The sequence below is a fragment of the Oryx dammah genome, unplaced genomic scaffold (genome assembly GCF_014754425.2).
Source record: "Oryx dammah isolate SB20612 unplaced genomic scaffold, SCBI_Odam_1.1 HiC_scaffold_25, whole genome shotgun sequence".
In the NCBI taxonomy this organism is placed as follows: domain Eukaryota; kingdom Metazoa; phylum Chordata; class Mammalia; order Artiodactyla; family Bovidae; genus Oryx; species Oryx dammah.
In genome coordinates, this window is record NW_024070209.1 from 45,775,646 (window position 1) to 45,791,536 (window position 15,891).

At 40.3% G+C, this 15,891-nt stretch overlaps 1 protein-coding gene across 1 annotated transcript; it reads right to left on the reverse strand.

Annotated features, from left to right (window-relative positions):
- Nucleotides 1-2,105: 2,105 nt before the first annotated feature.
- Nucleotides 2,106-13,100, reverse strand: IL1A (interleukin 1 alpha). The gene is made up of 7 exons (XM_040224225.1): nucleotides 13,045-13,100; nucleotides 12,353-12,407; nucleotides 11,084-11,132; nucleotides 9,198-9,420; nucleotides 7,437-7,610; nucleotides 5,603-5,724; nucleotides 2,106-3,158 (listed from the first exon to the last, which is right to left on the reverse strand). Exons 2-7 carry the CDS (start codon nucleotides 12,397-12,399, stop codon nucleotides 2,967-2,969), a joined length of 807 nt encoding a protein of 268 aa, XP_040080159.1. The 5' UTR covers nucleotides 12,400-12,407; nucleotides 13,045-13,100; the 3' UTR covers nucleotides 2,106-2,966.
- Between the last annotated feature and the right edge of the window lie 2,791 nt (nucleotides 13,101-15,891).

The following is a 15,891-nucleotide window of genomic DNA, read 5'->3' on the forward strand; positions in this document are numbered from 1 at the left end:
TGAAAGTGCTGCACTCAATATGTCAGTAAATTTGGAAAACTCATCAGTGGTCACAGGACTGGAAAAGGTCAGTTTTCATTCCAATCCCAAAGAAAGGCGGTGCCAAAGAATGCTCAAACTACTGCACAATTGCAGTCATCTCACATGCTAGCAAAGTAGTACTCAAAATTCTCCAAGCCAGGCTTCAACAATATGTAAACTGTGAACTTCCAGATGTTCAAGCTGGATTTAGAAAAGGCAGAGGAACCAGAGATCAAATTGCCAACATCTCTTGGATCATCAAGAAAGCAAAAGTATTCTAGAAAAACATCTACTTCTGCTTTATTGACTATGCCAAAAACTTTGACTGTGTGGATCACAACAAACTGTGGAAAATTCTGAAAGAGATGGGAATACCAGATTACCTGACCTGTCTCCTGAGAAATCTGTATGCAGGTCCGGAAGCAACAGTTATAACTGGACGTGGAACAGACTGTTCCAAATCAGGAAAGGAGTATGTCAAGGCTGTATATTGTCACCCTGCTTATTTAACTTATATGCAGAGTACATCATGAGAAACGCTGGGCTGGATGAAGCATAAGCTGGAATCAAGATCGCTGGGAGAAATATCAATAACCTCAGATATGCAGAAGACAGCACCCTTATGGCAGAAAGTGAGGAAGAACTAAAGAGCCTCTTGATGAAAGTGAAAGTGGAGAGAGAAAAAGTTGGCTTAAAACTCAACACTCAGAAGACTAAGATCATGGCATCTGCTCCCATCACATCATGGCAAATAGATGGGGAAACAATGGAAACAGTGTCAGACTTTATTTTGGGGGGCTCCAAAATCACTGCAGATGGTGACTGCAGCCATGAAATTAAAAGACGCTTACTCCTTGGAAGAAAAGTTATGACCAACCTAGACGGCATATTAAAAAGGAGACATTACTTTGCCAACAAAGTTCCCTCTAGTCAAAGCTTTGGTTTTTCCAGTTGTCATATATGGATGTGAGAGTTGGACTGTGAAGAAAGCTGAGTGCTGAAGAATTGATGCTTTTGAACTGTGGTATTGGAGAAGACTCTTGAGAGTCCCTTGGACTGCAAGGAGATCCAACCAGTCCATCCTGAAGGAAATCAGTCCTGAATATTCATTTGAAGGACTGATGTTGAAGCTGAAACTCCAACACTTTGGCCACCTGATGCGAAGAGGTGACTCATCTGAAAGGACCCTGATGCTGAGAAAGATTGAAGGCAGGAGAAGGGGATGACAGAGGATGAGATGGTTGGCTGGCATCACCAACTCATGGACATGAGTTTAAGTAAACTCCGGGAGTTAGTGATGGACAGGGAAGACTGGTGTGCTGCTGTCCATGGGGTTGCAAAGAGTTGGACATGACTGAGCGACTGAACTGAACTGAACTGAGCTCCTGCTCTCCAATGGTGGGAAACTGTGAATCATCTTGAACTACTCCTTCCCCATTAATTCCCACATCTAATTCCAAGTTCTCTTGGTTTCAACTTTTTCCAACTCAACATACTTTGTATGCATGTTTTCCAAAAGGATTCATTAGTCTTTAATGTGGTTCTGAATGTGTGAATTTGTATAAACATATGAACACACATGCTGTGTTTAATACAAGTTTTAAATAAACCAAGGAATACTATCATTCCTAATGCCATTTATGCATACTGACAAGCTAACAAAGAGGAGAGAAAAAGCATAAAATCTGGGTTTAGTTTTGTAAAGTAACACTAATTATAGTTATTTTTATGAACTCTTATTGTCTGTTCCTAATTATACCATGAAGTAATCTAATGGTTAAAATGTGCCAGATTTATTTTTTTAAAGCTTTATTCAATTATGATTGATAATAATGTGTCAGTTCTCATTGTTGATGGTAATGTAACACTACGATTGGATGATAACTTTTAGAACCTAGAAGGAACATTGCTTATGTTCCAGAAAAGAAAGTTTAGACAACACTTGTTTCATGGTTGCCAAAGTTAAGTTCATCCCATTTTAGCTAGTAGGATTTGATAGCAGATGAAACTGAAAAATACAAGAATGCCAAATCAAGTTTAAAGGCAGAGGAGTGAAAGATTTTGGCCAATTACCATCTCAGACAAACAAGGCAATTAATATAAATTTATTATCATAATCACAGGGCTCCCAGGTACTGGAATACAGAAGTTCATGACAATGCAAAAGGCAGTTTGAACCTCAGACTCACTCAGCCTGGAAAACACCATCTACTATTATTGAAGATACCTGGTCATACTAAGATATTGCAATGAATTGCCATAAATATAATAATATGTTAGAAATAATAATATCTTAGAAATAATGCTTATAAATATATATGCATATATAAATAATAACTTAAAATAATATTTCGAGCTTTGTATTCTTCTCGAGGCTCAGCTTCAAGAAAAATTTTACTGAAATAAACTCATTGGCATAAAGTACTGTTGAGGTAGGAGGGCTATAGTCACCATTACCTTGATTTTGAAGATGGTCAAACTGAGACCCCAGAAACTTACAGTATTTGATAAAGGGCTCATAGCGGCTTAAAAGTAAAAGCTGAGCAGTTGGAATGAAATCGTGTGTCCACGGCTTATTCCAACTGCTGTCATGGGTATTAGTATTTTTATGGCTTAGTTTACTCATCTATAATATGGAAAGAATCTTTTGTAGCCACAGATAGTAGCCTCAGTCCTCCCAAGACTATTGTGCAGAATAATAATTAAATTGATTGGTAGCTTGCAAAGTATAGGGTGTTCTTTAAATAACAAGCAACATTATATGTTAGTGTTGGTTCTACCGGACTTTATGTTCTCTCTTACAAAGAGAGTAAACATTCATTTAGAATTACAAAGGCTCAGCACATGCTCAGCGAGTGACTAACAGTGAAGGATTCGACTCCTTCATGTACATAGTACATACGGATGGTCACCACTTTACAAGTCAGTAGAGTGCACAGTCAAGGCTATTTTTCCAATATCTGAAAGTCAGTGATCGAGGGTGGCCCGCTTGCCATGTGCACCAGTTTTTCTTGCTTTGTGGCAATAAACAACTTTGGATGGGCAACTGATTTGAAGTAGTCCATAGAGCCATGCTTTTCCCAGAAGAAGAGGAGATTGGTCTCATCTTTGATGATTTTGGGTGTCTCAGGCATCTCCTAGGATACAGAGAACAAAGATCTGTTAGAAAACAAGAAGATGCTAAAAAAAGAAGTGACCTCAATCCTTTGGCATTTGGCTTTCGTGAGAAGCACAGCACTTTAGGACTATGACTACGTAACATGATGATACAAGTTCTTCATTTGTTCATTCCAAAAGCGTTCATTACATGCCTATTAGATGTATGGCCCCGTCTATTCATAATAAATTAATTTCCTTAGTTAAGTGGAGAGAAATCCAATTTCATCACGAAGATTGCCAAGTACACTAGTGTCTCGTTGTATCCTGGCAGGTAGGGTGAAACATTGCCTCCAACACGGGCATAAAGCATTATCAAATTAGTGCTCAGATTTGACTTAATGACTCTAAGACCTGAAAACCTTTTGACCTCTAAATGTTCAAAGCATATTTTAGGAAAATAATTTAGAATTCAGACATGTTTATCTCTGTATTTAAGTCAACAATTGAAGGTAAAAAAAACCCCCACCTCAACACACACAACTTCCCAGGCATATCAGCAGTCCTTTGATATGCAATCCTTTGAAAGGCAATCCTTTCAAGACAATTTTTTGACAGTTATAATCTCTTTAGATCATCCTCCTCTTGTGAGTGCAGAAAAGTCTAAAAGTGCTTTCATGGAAAAACAAAATTCAAATTCTAACTTGAGATGCTTCTCTATTCTTTTAATCTAAAAGAGCTAAACATCCTTTTGAGGTTTCCCTGGGGTTTTCAATGTCAACAAGGATTTTATTTTCCAAACCTATTTTTCTCCTGTTTTTTTCCCCCATCTCAGTAAATGGGATTTCCCCTCTTCCTCCTGTTGGTTCAATTTCCAAAATATAACCAGATTCTGTCTCCTTCTTTCCACTTGTCTCACAATTCTCCTCGCTCACCCCAACTGTTATTACAGCATCCTAATTGGACTCTATTGCCTCCTTTCTAGTCTATTCTTCAAGTTAGAAAAAATATGCAAAACCAGGACACTTCTCAGTTTGAATTCCTTTCCTCTACTTATCTTTCTTCTTTCGCAGGGTTAGCTTCCAGATCCTTGGGTGTCCCTTCTGATCTTTAAAACTTGCCTATAACCTCTTGAAGGTCTAGGGCTAGGTGCACTCAGACCCCTCTATTTGGAATGCTTGCCCCATCACCCCTTTGATGGTATACTCCTTTCTATCGACAGCTCTGAGCTCACAGGGAGCTCTGTCTAAACATTTTCTCTATCTCAGCACCCTGTTCATTGGCTTTACGGCATCTTGCCCTTTTTGCTGGTCATTTGGCTCATCTACCGTCTGTGTTCCTTGGAAGATTGAGCTCTATAAGACTTCGGCTCACCACTGTCTACTGAGCTGTTGACACTGCTTGAAAAACAGAAGGCTCTCAATAAACAATGTTTGTTGAATGAATTCATGAGTGAAGCTACTGCCCTACTCTGTAGACATCACTTTCATCTCACTTGATCCAGGAAAGAAACACATGCCCCCACATAAATCCTAGTTGGGGAGGGACTGGGTGGTGAATTATACATTTCGTGAATAAGAGTCATCTACTAGTCAGTGGAGAAACATTCGGCTGTAGTGGGCATGTGTTTATGTCTTTATGTTCGGACGGGAAGGTGGTAGTGGAGATGAGGCTGGGATGACACAGAAAACTGGCACCAATGAAGAGAGGGAGGAGATGGAGTCAGAAGGCCAGAGTTTGGGGCTTGGCTCGCAGCTTTTTGCTTTGTACTCTTCGACAGGTGATTCATCCTCCCTGATCTCAGTGGCTTACTGAGTTTCTTAGAGGCAGACTCCATTGTCCTAACGCCTACTGTAACGTAGGTCGGTAAGGGTCAGTAAGGCTCAAAGAGGGATGGAATGTTCAGATGTCCAGGAATGGGAGGTGAATAAGGATCAGGTAGGGAAAAGGGCAAGAGCAAGGCAATTTCCCTTTTATGTACTTTGCCACTGCCATCTGGCTCCTTCTTGCCTCACAGATCCTGTCTAGAACTGCCTCTGGGGATCAGTTCAGTTCAGTTCAGTTCAGTCGCTCAGTCGTGTCCGGCTCTTTGCGACTCCATGAATCGCAGCACGCCAGGCCTCCCTGTCCATCACCAACTCCCGGAGTTCACTCAGAGTCGCGTCCATCGAGTTAGTAATGCCATCCAGCCATCTCATCACCTAATGACCTGGGGAGTTCCTCTTTTGGTATCCTATCATTTTGCCTTTTCCTACTGTTCATGGGGTTCTCAAGGCAAGAATACTGAAGTGGCTTGCCATTCCCTTCTCCAGTGGACCACATTCTGTCAGTGGGTCAGAAGTAGGATGGGAAGGTAGGTGGGCAGGTCAAGCTGTGGTAGGAAGGAAAGAACTGGGTCATGCTGCTAGGGGTGTCTGCCTTCTGGGATCATCTACAAGTGCACGGGCTGTAAATGAAGGTAAACTGGAGACTGGGCACAACTGACCTTTAGCAAGACGGGTTCGTCTTCATTTTGAGCACTCACAAACAGTTGAGTTTTTGAGATTCTTAGAGTCACAGGAAGCTGAGAATCCTCTTCTGATATATAAGCAACCATGTCAAATTTCACTGGCAAAGAGAAAAGCCAAAAAAGAAAGTAAATCCATTGTATTTTCATAAAATCAAGTGTTTATGAAGATGCTGTGTGTGTGTGTATGTGTGTGTAGTTATGTCCCCAACTATGATGTAAGTACCTGAAGCTCAGAAATGGAATTTATATTGATACATCTTTGTATCCCTCACAATGTCTGCCATATTTATTAGGCAAGTAAATATCTAATGACTTTAGAATTCTCTATGTTGAATGAATGCTTGCAGGTGGATTATTATTGAATCTCATAATTATTATTAATGGGATAAGACCTTGGAATTTGTGAAGTCATGAGTAAAATGGGGAGATTTAGGGAAGCGGATGCATTCATATGTTGCTAAGAATAGTGAAAAGCAGTTCAGTTTTCCTTAGAGAACAATGCTTAATAAGAGCTGTAAAATTATTTATGCCTAGAAATCCAGCATTTGGAATATGCTCCAAAGAAATACCCTCATAGGAAAAGAAATAATTTATACAAAGACATGTACAACTGAATTATATAGAGGAAACCCTGGACACCTGCAAAGCAACATGACTGAATATCCTAGGGCAATTAAAAATGGCAAATAACATATACTCTGTCCATATATGGGAAAATTATGTGAAATAATATCAAGTAGGAAAACAATTTATTTTGTAGAACACAAGATAATTTGTGAATGTCATAGAGTAGAAAGCATATTAGCTGAAATATATCCAATCAGAAATAGCCCTGCTTGTTAGCACAGAGTAACCTCTTTTGATCTCTGAAAATCATTTTGTTTACTGATAACATGTCCTTAAGCTTAAAATATGTGCAACATGGAAGCTGGCTTGGTGTAACAAAATTTCTTGGATCCTAAATTTCATTCTTCAGAACACATGCAAATCTTCCTGTTTTGTTTTTTTTTCTTTAAAATTATTGGGTGCTTTGCCTCACAATTATGTTATCAAAGATAAGGATTCTTTCTAGTTTGGTGTTATTAGGAAGTTTGATCAGCAGGCTCCTCATTGGCTTCTGAGTAAATTTGGGTAAGTCATTATATATTTCTGAGACTCAGTTTCCTTACCTTTAAAATATGAGGATAAGAGTGTCTCAGAGAACCAAGGGAGATAATATCTCAGAAAGCTTTTTACTGCACTTAGTGCTTTCAGAGCTAGGACACTTGTTAAAGCTTTCAGATTTGGCTGAAGTTTCTGGCCTAACCCAGAAGTTTTTTTTTTTTTTTTTTTTTTTAAAACCAGGGGTGATGTGCTTCCTGTGCAAAGCCAGGAATCTAGAGAGGTTTATTCTTTAAAAGCAGAAAGCTTAAAAGAAATGCAGAAATAAAAAGGTGAGGAGAGGGCTTCCCTGGTGGTGGCTCAATGGTTAAAGAACCCGCCTGTGAATGCGAGAGACAAGGGTTCGATCCCTGGTCCGGGAAGATCTCACATGTGGTGGACAACTATTTAGCCACTGCTTGAGAGCCCAGGAACCACAACTATTGAGCCCTTGTGCTGCAACTGCTGAAGGGTGAGTCCCCCATAACCCCATGCTCTCCAGCAAGAGAAGCTACCATAATGGGAAGCCAGAGCACTGCAACTAGAGAGTGGGCCCTGCTCCCCACAACTAGAGAAAAGCTCTTGCAGCAATGAAGACCCAGCACAGCCAAAAATAAATAAATAAATAAATTTTTTTTAAGATGGGGAGATGACAGAATTGTCCATTTACCTGCCTCCTCCAGATTATTTAATGTAGCAGCCGTCAGGTATGGACCTGACATATCTCGAATTATACTTTGATTGAGGGCGTCGTTCAGGATGCATTCCTGGTGGATGACTCTCATAAAGTTGTATTTCACGTTACTCTGGAAGCTGTAATGTGCTGATCTGGGCTTGATGATTTCTAAAACCATTATCACAAGCTCAGATTAATGTCCAAGTACAAACACGGATGATGTATCTGCTCTAATACAAGCATACAAAGTAGTTATTGAAGGCACCTGAAGAATATCCCAAGGGAGGTGAGGAAATTGACATAGAAGTGAAATCACCCCATCAGCGGAATTGACTCTAGGATTACCCCCTGTGATTACTTATGTCTAAAAACTTTGATTCTTCAGGCAATGGTTGTTGTTTTTGTTTTTTTTTAAGAGATCACATGTACAATTTTTTTGGTTGTTTGGAGGTTTGGAAGTAACCGGGAAGACTCCTCCTATTCTCCAACTACATTTTCAAATGAATGCACCCTGAGAAAAGAATCCACTAAAAATTTTACATGTCACTGAGGTGCCAGTATGAATGTCTACCATCTTTTTGCTTTAAAAAAGTTTTTTTCGTTTTTTTTTTTTTCTATCTACCACCTTTCTGAACGGTGGTATGTTTCGAAGCTTTACAAATCTTCATGGCTCTGAATACTTTTACTTCCAGGAATCTTTTATCATTGAGGAAATAAATGATGATAGAAATCAAGATTTATTGATATAGACAGTCATTGTCACATTACATATATTGGTGAAAAACTGGTGCTCTAAAATGTCCTTTATGTATTGATAAATGAGGAAAGCTGCATATTAAATTGCACATAGTTGATCCTAGGAATGTTCTTCACGTTTGTTACTCTGTATGTACACAGAAAAGACTGTAAGGAAAGTAATGAAGTGCTGGCAGTGGTAAACTCTGAGGGGTAGTATGAGTAATTTTAATTTTTTTTTCTTGTATTTTCTAATTTTCTAGGTGAACATGTGTGATTAACTGTTACTTTAAAAATATTAGATTTATAATTCACAAAGAGGCTTGTACAGTAAAGGCAAGGGAGAAAACTCATGACATCTATAGTCAGGTAGAACTGATATGATTTGATGCTCTATCCTTACACACTGTGAGATTTTGGGCAGGTCACTATCTCACTGAGCTTAGTTTCCTCACATATAAAATGAGAATGCAGAGTTGTTGTGAAGGTTAGAGATAATGCAATCATTAATAAGTTAGTAGTGTTTGTAGTATTAGCAAAAGTAATAACAACAATAATAGCGAACATTTATTAGGTATTTTCTATGTGCCAGGCATTATTTTAGTTCAGAAGTTAGCAAGTGTTGACTCATTTAATCTTCACAACAATTAGGGGCTTGGATTAACTCCATTTACAGTAGAGGAGACCAGAGCATAGAAAGGTTAAGTAACTTGCCCAAGACATAACTAGTATGTGGAATAGCATAACCTGTAAGTGGTCACTCACTAACGGTTAGAAGTCACATGACTTAATCATAGGGCCCCCAAGTAAGCCTGTGAGCACATATGCTAAGCTCAAGCACTTACTGCTCTCTTCCCTTTGCAGAAGGATAAAAATTAATTTTCATTTCTTATAATTATCAGACAAACGGGTGGTTACCCTCTTGTTACTCTGATTTTAGATTTTATTTTCCCCTATACTCTGCTGTCTGCATTTTGTTGCAAACAGAAAACAAGGATATTATTGTGTTTGACCCCTTACCTTCTTCTGTATTATTGGCAACGGCTTCCAGGTCGTCATCGGTGATGAACTGATTTAAACTCAACCGTCTCTTCTTCAGAATCTTTCCATTGGCTGTCACCATCACCACATTCTCCTTGAAGCTAAGCCTGGATGTCTTAGAGGTTTCCGAGGTATCCAGGGACATAAACTTATTCATGTGGTCCTCACGAAGTGGCTCATAGCTTGCATCATAGAAGGACTTCTGAGATGAAGGAAAATAGGAACTGAGAGGCCAGTGAACAAGACTCCTTTACAGTAGGAGTTTTGTTCAACAGTCTTAGAGACAAGAGTGGCCATTTTGGCCTTGGCGACCCACGTTTCATCGGTCTTTCCCTCCCCCGACTCTCCTTCCCCCTTTCCTCTGTATGCCTCCCCTTTCCCTCTTACCTCCCACCTCTTCTTTTAGGATTTCCCTCAAAGGATGTGATCTTGGCAAGGTTTTTTGTCATCCCTCTTCAGACTCAAAAATGAGACCTTGTTATACTTAGTGGAGTAAGTCAGAGAAAGACAAGTACTGTATGATACTACTGACATGTAGAATCTAAAAAATAATACATGGCTTCCCTGGTGGCCTAGTGGTAAAGAATCCCCCTAACAAGGCAGTTTGGGAAGCTCTCACTTCCTGTGGAGCAATTAAGCCCCTACGCCACAACTGTTGAGCCCGTGCTCTAGAGCCCAGGAGCCACAACTACTGAGCTCACATGCCGCAGCTACCGAAGTCCATGCGCCCTAGGGCGCATGCTCTGCAGCAGGAGAAGCCATCCCATTGAGAAGCCCGAGCACCGCAACAGAGAGTCGCCACCGCTCGCTCGCTGCAACTAGAAGAAAGCCCACGCAGCAGTGACCCAGAACAGTCAAACATACATAAATAAAATTATTTTTAAAATAACTTGAAAAAATATACAAATGAGCCCATAAACAGATCAGCAATAGACTCACAGACATAGAAAACAAACTTAATGGTTACCAAAGGGGACAGGGAAGGTTAGGAGGGATGAATTAGGGATATGAGATTAGTAAATTCAAACTACTATACATAAAATAGGTAAGCAAAGATTTACTATATAACACAGGAAATTATATTCAGTATCTTGTAATAACCTATATTAGAAAATCATCAGAAAAAAATGTATCACCATGCTCTACTCCTGCAGCTAACACAGGATTGTAAATCAACTACACTTCAGTAAAAAAAAAAAAAAAGAGAGATGTTGTGATGAGAGAGGTCTTCAAGTGATGCTAGTGAGTGACTTAGCCTTCCAGTTAGTTCTTTGCAGAAGGTTAAAAATTTACTTGACAAGGCTCAAATATTTTAAGAATACTCCTCTAGATACAGCTTTTAGAGTCACTATCAAAGACACACAAAGTAGGACCTATACTGTTTTGTGGTCTCTTAGCGAAATAACACAGCATCTTAATGACTGCAGATTTTTTGCTTTCAATTGGCCTGCTTCCTCCACCTCAGCTTCATGGACTATTAGATCTAGAAAGCTATCTCTAATCTCTGGAGCTGATGTTAGAGAGGATATCCACAACATATCATTTAAGACCCCTGGGGAAGCAGCCCAAGGGGGCTGGCCAGGGAGGGCATAAGCAACCTTCTGATGGAAGGCTGACCCAGGAGATTTCATTCTTGGAGTTTCAGGTTCGTTCTCCTCTGTTCTGGGAAAATCCACTGAGATGAAGGGTGCCATCAGCTGTTAGTCTAGAGAGGGAGCTGGCCTCACTTATCACGAAGAAATGAATCTCTCTGGACTTCTAGTGAAGGCAAAACAAACGCATCTAAGATTCAGCTGTTGCTGTTCTCGTAGAGAAAATACTGTGTAAGGATAGCAATCTCCTAAGAATTACAGTCATTTGCTTACCTGATTCAGAGAGAGGTGGTCAATTTCAGAACTGTAGTCTTCATTTTCACTGTTAAACAAGATGATGAGAATTTAATTCTGTTTGTTATATCACTACATTCACTGGCAACATATTTTAATAACCAAACTAGCTTTGGGTAACACACATACATAGCCATTATTGTCATCTTTGAAAATTAAGGACTTCTATGCATACACATCCATACAGTAATTTGTACCTGATAATGTGAAATTAGTAATCATCAGGCCAGGCCTTGAACTTTACTTGTACTCTATCGATAAAAATGAGGCTTGGCCAATTTACTGTATAGCATAGGTACTGTAACCTATAATGGAATATAATCTGAAATACATATATACATATATAACTGAATCACTTTGCTGATTACCTGAAACTAACACAATTTTGTAAGTCAGCTATACTTCAATTAAAAAATTTTTAAATTAGCTCCCCCTTCACCAAAACAAACAAGTAAATGAGGCTTGGCTAATGGATGGAAGAGTGGTAACTGAATTTCAGGGAAAAAATTTAAACTTCAGAGAGAATTCCTTTTGAAGCACTTCATCTAAATTTGAATCAAATAGGTTATTTGTTACACTTTGCTTTCACGTATTCATTAAAACAGATTTAATCATTATACTTTCCAAAACATGCAGGCAGCATTTCCATTGTCTACTTTGTGTTAGTGTGTAGGTAATGTGGAACACTGCAACTGTTTAAAGTGTTCTACAAGTTAAACTTCTTATCTTTCTTTTGCGTCTGAATGAGACTGACTGCGTAGGTTTCACATGCTCAAATTGCTGTGAAGCCATTTCCCATTCCAGACTGAGATCAAGAAGTTTTCCTAAGAAAGTTTTCTCTTTCTGACAATCTATTACTGTAGCAGGGCATGTGAATTTGACTGAAGCTGGGTCTAAGTAGATGTTGAGAACTGCTAGGAGTCAGGAGACCTTAGAAGTAATCTTTCTAAAATGGCCATCTCTCTGTCAAAAATTTCACCTTGGTTTACCTACTAGATGCTTAATTTCCCCGAGTCTTCTCTGAATCTGCCCTGACTTCAGAGGTAGAACACATCTCTATAGCCTCTGCTGGTCTTGCCCCATTGATAGTTACTGTAATCCTAGCTGAATTCTTTCTTTCTTTTTAAAAAATATTTATTTTGAGCACAGAGTCTTAGCCACTGGACTCCCTGGCAAATCCCTCCTAGCTGAATTCTAATGTGCCTTGCTTCCCTCATTAAGTCACAAGAGACAGAATTTCTTTCCTACCTGTAACAGTTCTTCAGGTCTTCAAAGAGGTCAGGGACTTTTGCCATCTTCACTTCTGCAACAGAAAACACCAGTAGCTGTCAGTCTGGCCATTGTGTGAACAAGACATCTGCAAGGGGAACCACCTCCCTTCTGCGCTTCTAAGACACTTAATGAATGACTGAGCTCACACCCAGCATTCTTCTTTTCAATCCCTTTGAATGATCTGCATATGTATTTGCCTCCTTTGCTAGACTGTAAACTTCTGTTAGAATCTCGGTATCTCTTAGGCATCCAACCCAATGCATTGCATTTGGTAGGCATTTGATGAAAATTTGAATAAGTAAAAAACCAAAACCAAAAACCTCCAACAAGCATGAAATATTTAATTTATACAGTTGCAAGAGAGAGAAAGAGTTAGAAATTCCCAGTTTTCTCTGAATAGTTTTTGACAGCAGAGACTACCCCCAAAGGAAGGCTTGGCTGTAATCTCATGCTCTCATAGGAAACCAGTTCCTCTGTCGCTCAATTTCCCACCAGCAGAGAGAGAATCATTTTCTGAAATCTGATTATGATTCTAATTCACTCGCCAAACCAGAGAGGGACGGCAAAGGAAGAAAGAGGCTTAAGCTTCAGAGAAGGCAATTTGAGAGATCACAGCCAAGGAGGAAAAGCAAAAAATATAAGAGCCAAAGATGTGGTAAGGACGATACCTTTGCTGAACCGAGCTAGCAACAATGAGATGACTGGCTCCCTCCTCTTCGCGTGGAGGCTTGAACTGAGCCAGGCTACTTCGCCTTTTGTCTGCTTCGGAGTGGGCGTGGCCACGATTGCGTCACTGGGAATTTACAAGATTTCTGTTTTGTATGTAAGTTCATTCAACCTATACCGGTCCAAATAATGACAAATTATATACTTGAATATAGTGTTTCCAGGAAAAATTCCTAGAGATTCCAGGAGTTTCTGACTTGATTCATTTATTTATTGCTTTTGCTGTTAACAATTTTAAACGTGTGGTCTTAGGAAAGGGGAAAAGAGCAGGTAATTTAAATTTCTAAAAGTATTTGGTGGGGGAGGGAGGGAAAACTCCCCAAAGCAGAATTGTAGATGGTTAGAGTTGGAGGGGTGCTTAGGAGCTTGTATTTCGGCTTAATTCGTTTATTGCACCCCGGGGCTGAGTATGAATTGATGGAATACTTGACAGCCCCTGGCAGCTAAGGAGTGGCTCTTGAGGGAAGCCTATCCACCTTTTCTGCAGAGGTCTGCTTGAGTAGCCATAAATCACTCTGAGTGTGGGAAGACAAGCTCCCAGTTAGGGCAGGGTAGAAGACAGAAAATCGACAGTCAACCACAAAAGTCAATCCTTTTACTCCTCTGGATACTGTCAGTCTGTTTCAGCAGAAGTGACAGAGCTTTATGAGAAAACTCTATGCCCTGGCTCATGTTACAGCAAAGTTACCTTCTGCCAGAGCCCAAAGAGAAGTCTAGTCTTCTCTAGGTTAAACCCAAGGTATATTAGGATAGCTGGAGACTCAGGGAGTAGCTGGATTCAAGAATGGAGATTGGGTGAAACTCCCTGGTGGTCCAGTGGTTAAGACTCCACACTTCCACAGCAGGGGGCATGGGTTTGATCCCTGGTTGGGGAACTAAGATTATACATGCCATACAGCATGGCCAAAAAAAAAAGATTGGGAGAAAAGAAGGAGCGACTCTTATACATGAAACTGATTCAGTTTTGCCTGGCTGTTACCATCAAAGACTTTTTCAGTATTCTGAAGATGGCCCAGTTCAGGTCGCAGGACACCAGACTCAGGAGATAAATGTCTTCATTTTCCTGGTTGGAGTTTAAGCCACATAATTTTAAATAAAGGAAATGGATGGGGAAAGTCAAGGAGGAATTTTTTAAAAAAGTAAAGCGAGAAAGGCAAGGCACCAAAGTGCAACATGTTATTGAAAAGCAAAAAAAGCTCAGAACCAGAAGTAAAGTGTGAGTAAGGTATGCTGTTTGGTTTTGTTACTTGTAAATGATGAGGCTGATTTTGTGATCATTAAGGTCTGTCCTAGGTGCAAAGTCTCTGGTTCTGATTCTGTAGCCCAGTTCAGTTTCTCCTGGTCATAGATATGGTGTTATAATAGTTATAAACAAGAGCCACAGAAATAAATGGTATCCTGGATGCTGTGCTGTGCTTAGTTGCTCAATTGTGTCTGACTCTTTGTGACCCCATGGAATGTAGCCCACCAGGCTCTTCTGTCCATGAGGATTCTCCAGGCAAAAATACTAGTGTGGGTTGCCACGCCCTCCTCCAGGGGAACTTTCCAGCCCAGGGATTGAACCCAGGTCTTCCGAGTTGCAAGTGGATTCTTTACTATCTGAGTCACCAGGGAAGTCAGTCCTGGAGGCAGGCAATGTAAATATAGGACCAGGCTGGGGTCCAGCTTGGGGATTTCAGGATGGATCCTTTTGTGGACAGTGATGGCAGCCGATTCTCTACATCTGTGCTTCCCTTTGGGCTCCCCTGGTGGCTCAATGGTAAAGAAGACGTGGGCTTGATCCCTGGTTTGAAAGATCCCCTGGAGAAGGAAATTGCAATCCACTTCAGTATTCTTGCCTGGGAAGTCTCATGCACAGAACAGCCTGGCAGGCTATCGTCCATGGGGTCGCTGAGAGTCGGACATGACTGAGCACACACGCATGCACGTGCTTCCCTTCAGGCAACACAGAAATATTAACTCCGATCACCCCCTCTTGCCTCCTACAGATCTTGTGAGAACTATTACTAAGAAACAATTGCAAAGCACATTGTGAACGTGGGCTGCTATGGAGATGCGACTAAACAAAAATAATAACAGCGCTAATGATGGCTTCTGTTCCTGGGAACCTGTATAGTCATCACTGTAACACTTTAGTTCACTGAAGAAAATATCGTTCTTATGAAAATAATAATTGGAAACTTCGATAGGGAGGACATTTTCAGGCGAAGGCCTCCACTGAAACCCTGAAGATACCCAGTTTCTGGGAGGGATACATACCACCTCTTTGGTAATCCAGGAAAATACCCTTGGTTGTACCAGCAGTGGCAACGCCCATCCTGGCCGATGTCACATCTCTGTTGCAGAAAATTCCTCAAATGTGGCTGTTGAATTTCTCAAGGAGGGTTTGAACGTTTTTTCTAGTCAGCCAATTCTGGTTGGAGTCTTTTTCTAGGACGTGACTTTCCTTGAAACCAGTTTTCAAAGAAAGAACAAAAATGTGGGTGGGGTTTAGAAAGTGAGAGGTACTTGCTTTGTTTTGGGGGAACCTACTTTTCTGTGAATGTGAACAAAACTTGACTTGTGAGTAAGTCTCAGCATCAGAACCCCTCTTTCTCAGAAACAGAGAGAGAAACCTACGGAAACCCGAGAGTGTTTGGAGGTTGTCCTGTGACTGGGATTTTGGGTGGTTTCATGTTATACTCACTTCTTGATTCTGAGGAGACCTCAACAATCCTTCTTTAGTCCTATTTACTTACATCATTAAAAAATTTTATGGCTCACTTCTTCTGTGGCAGGTATTTTGCTGG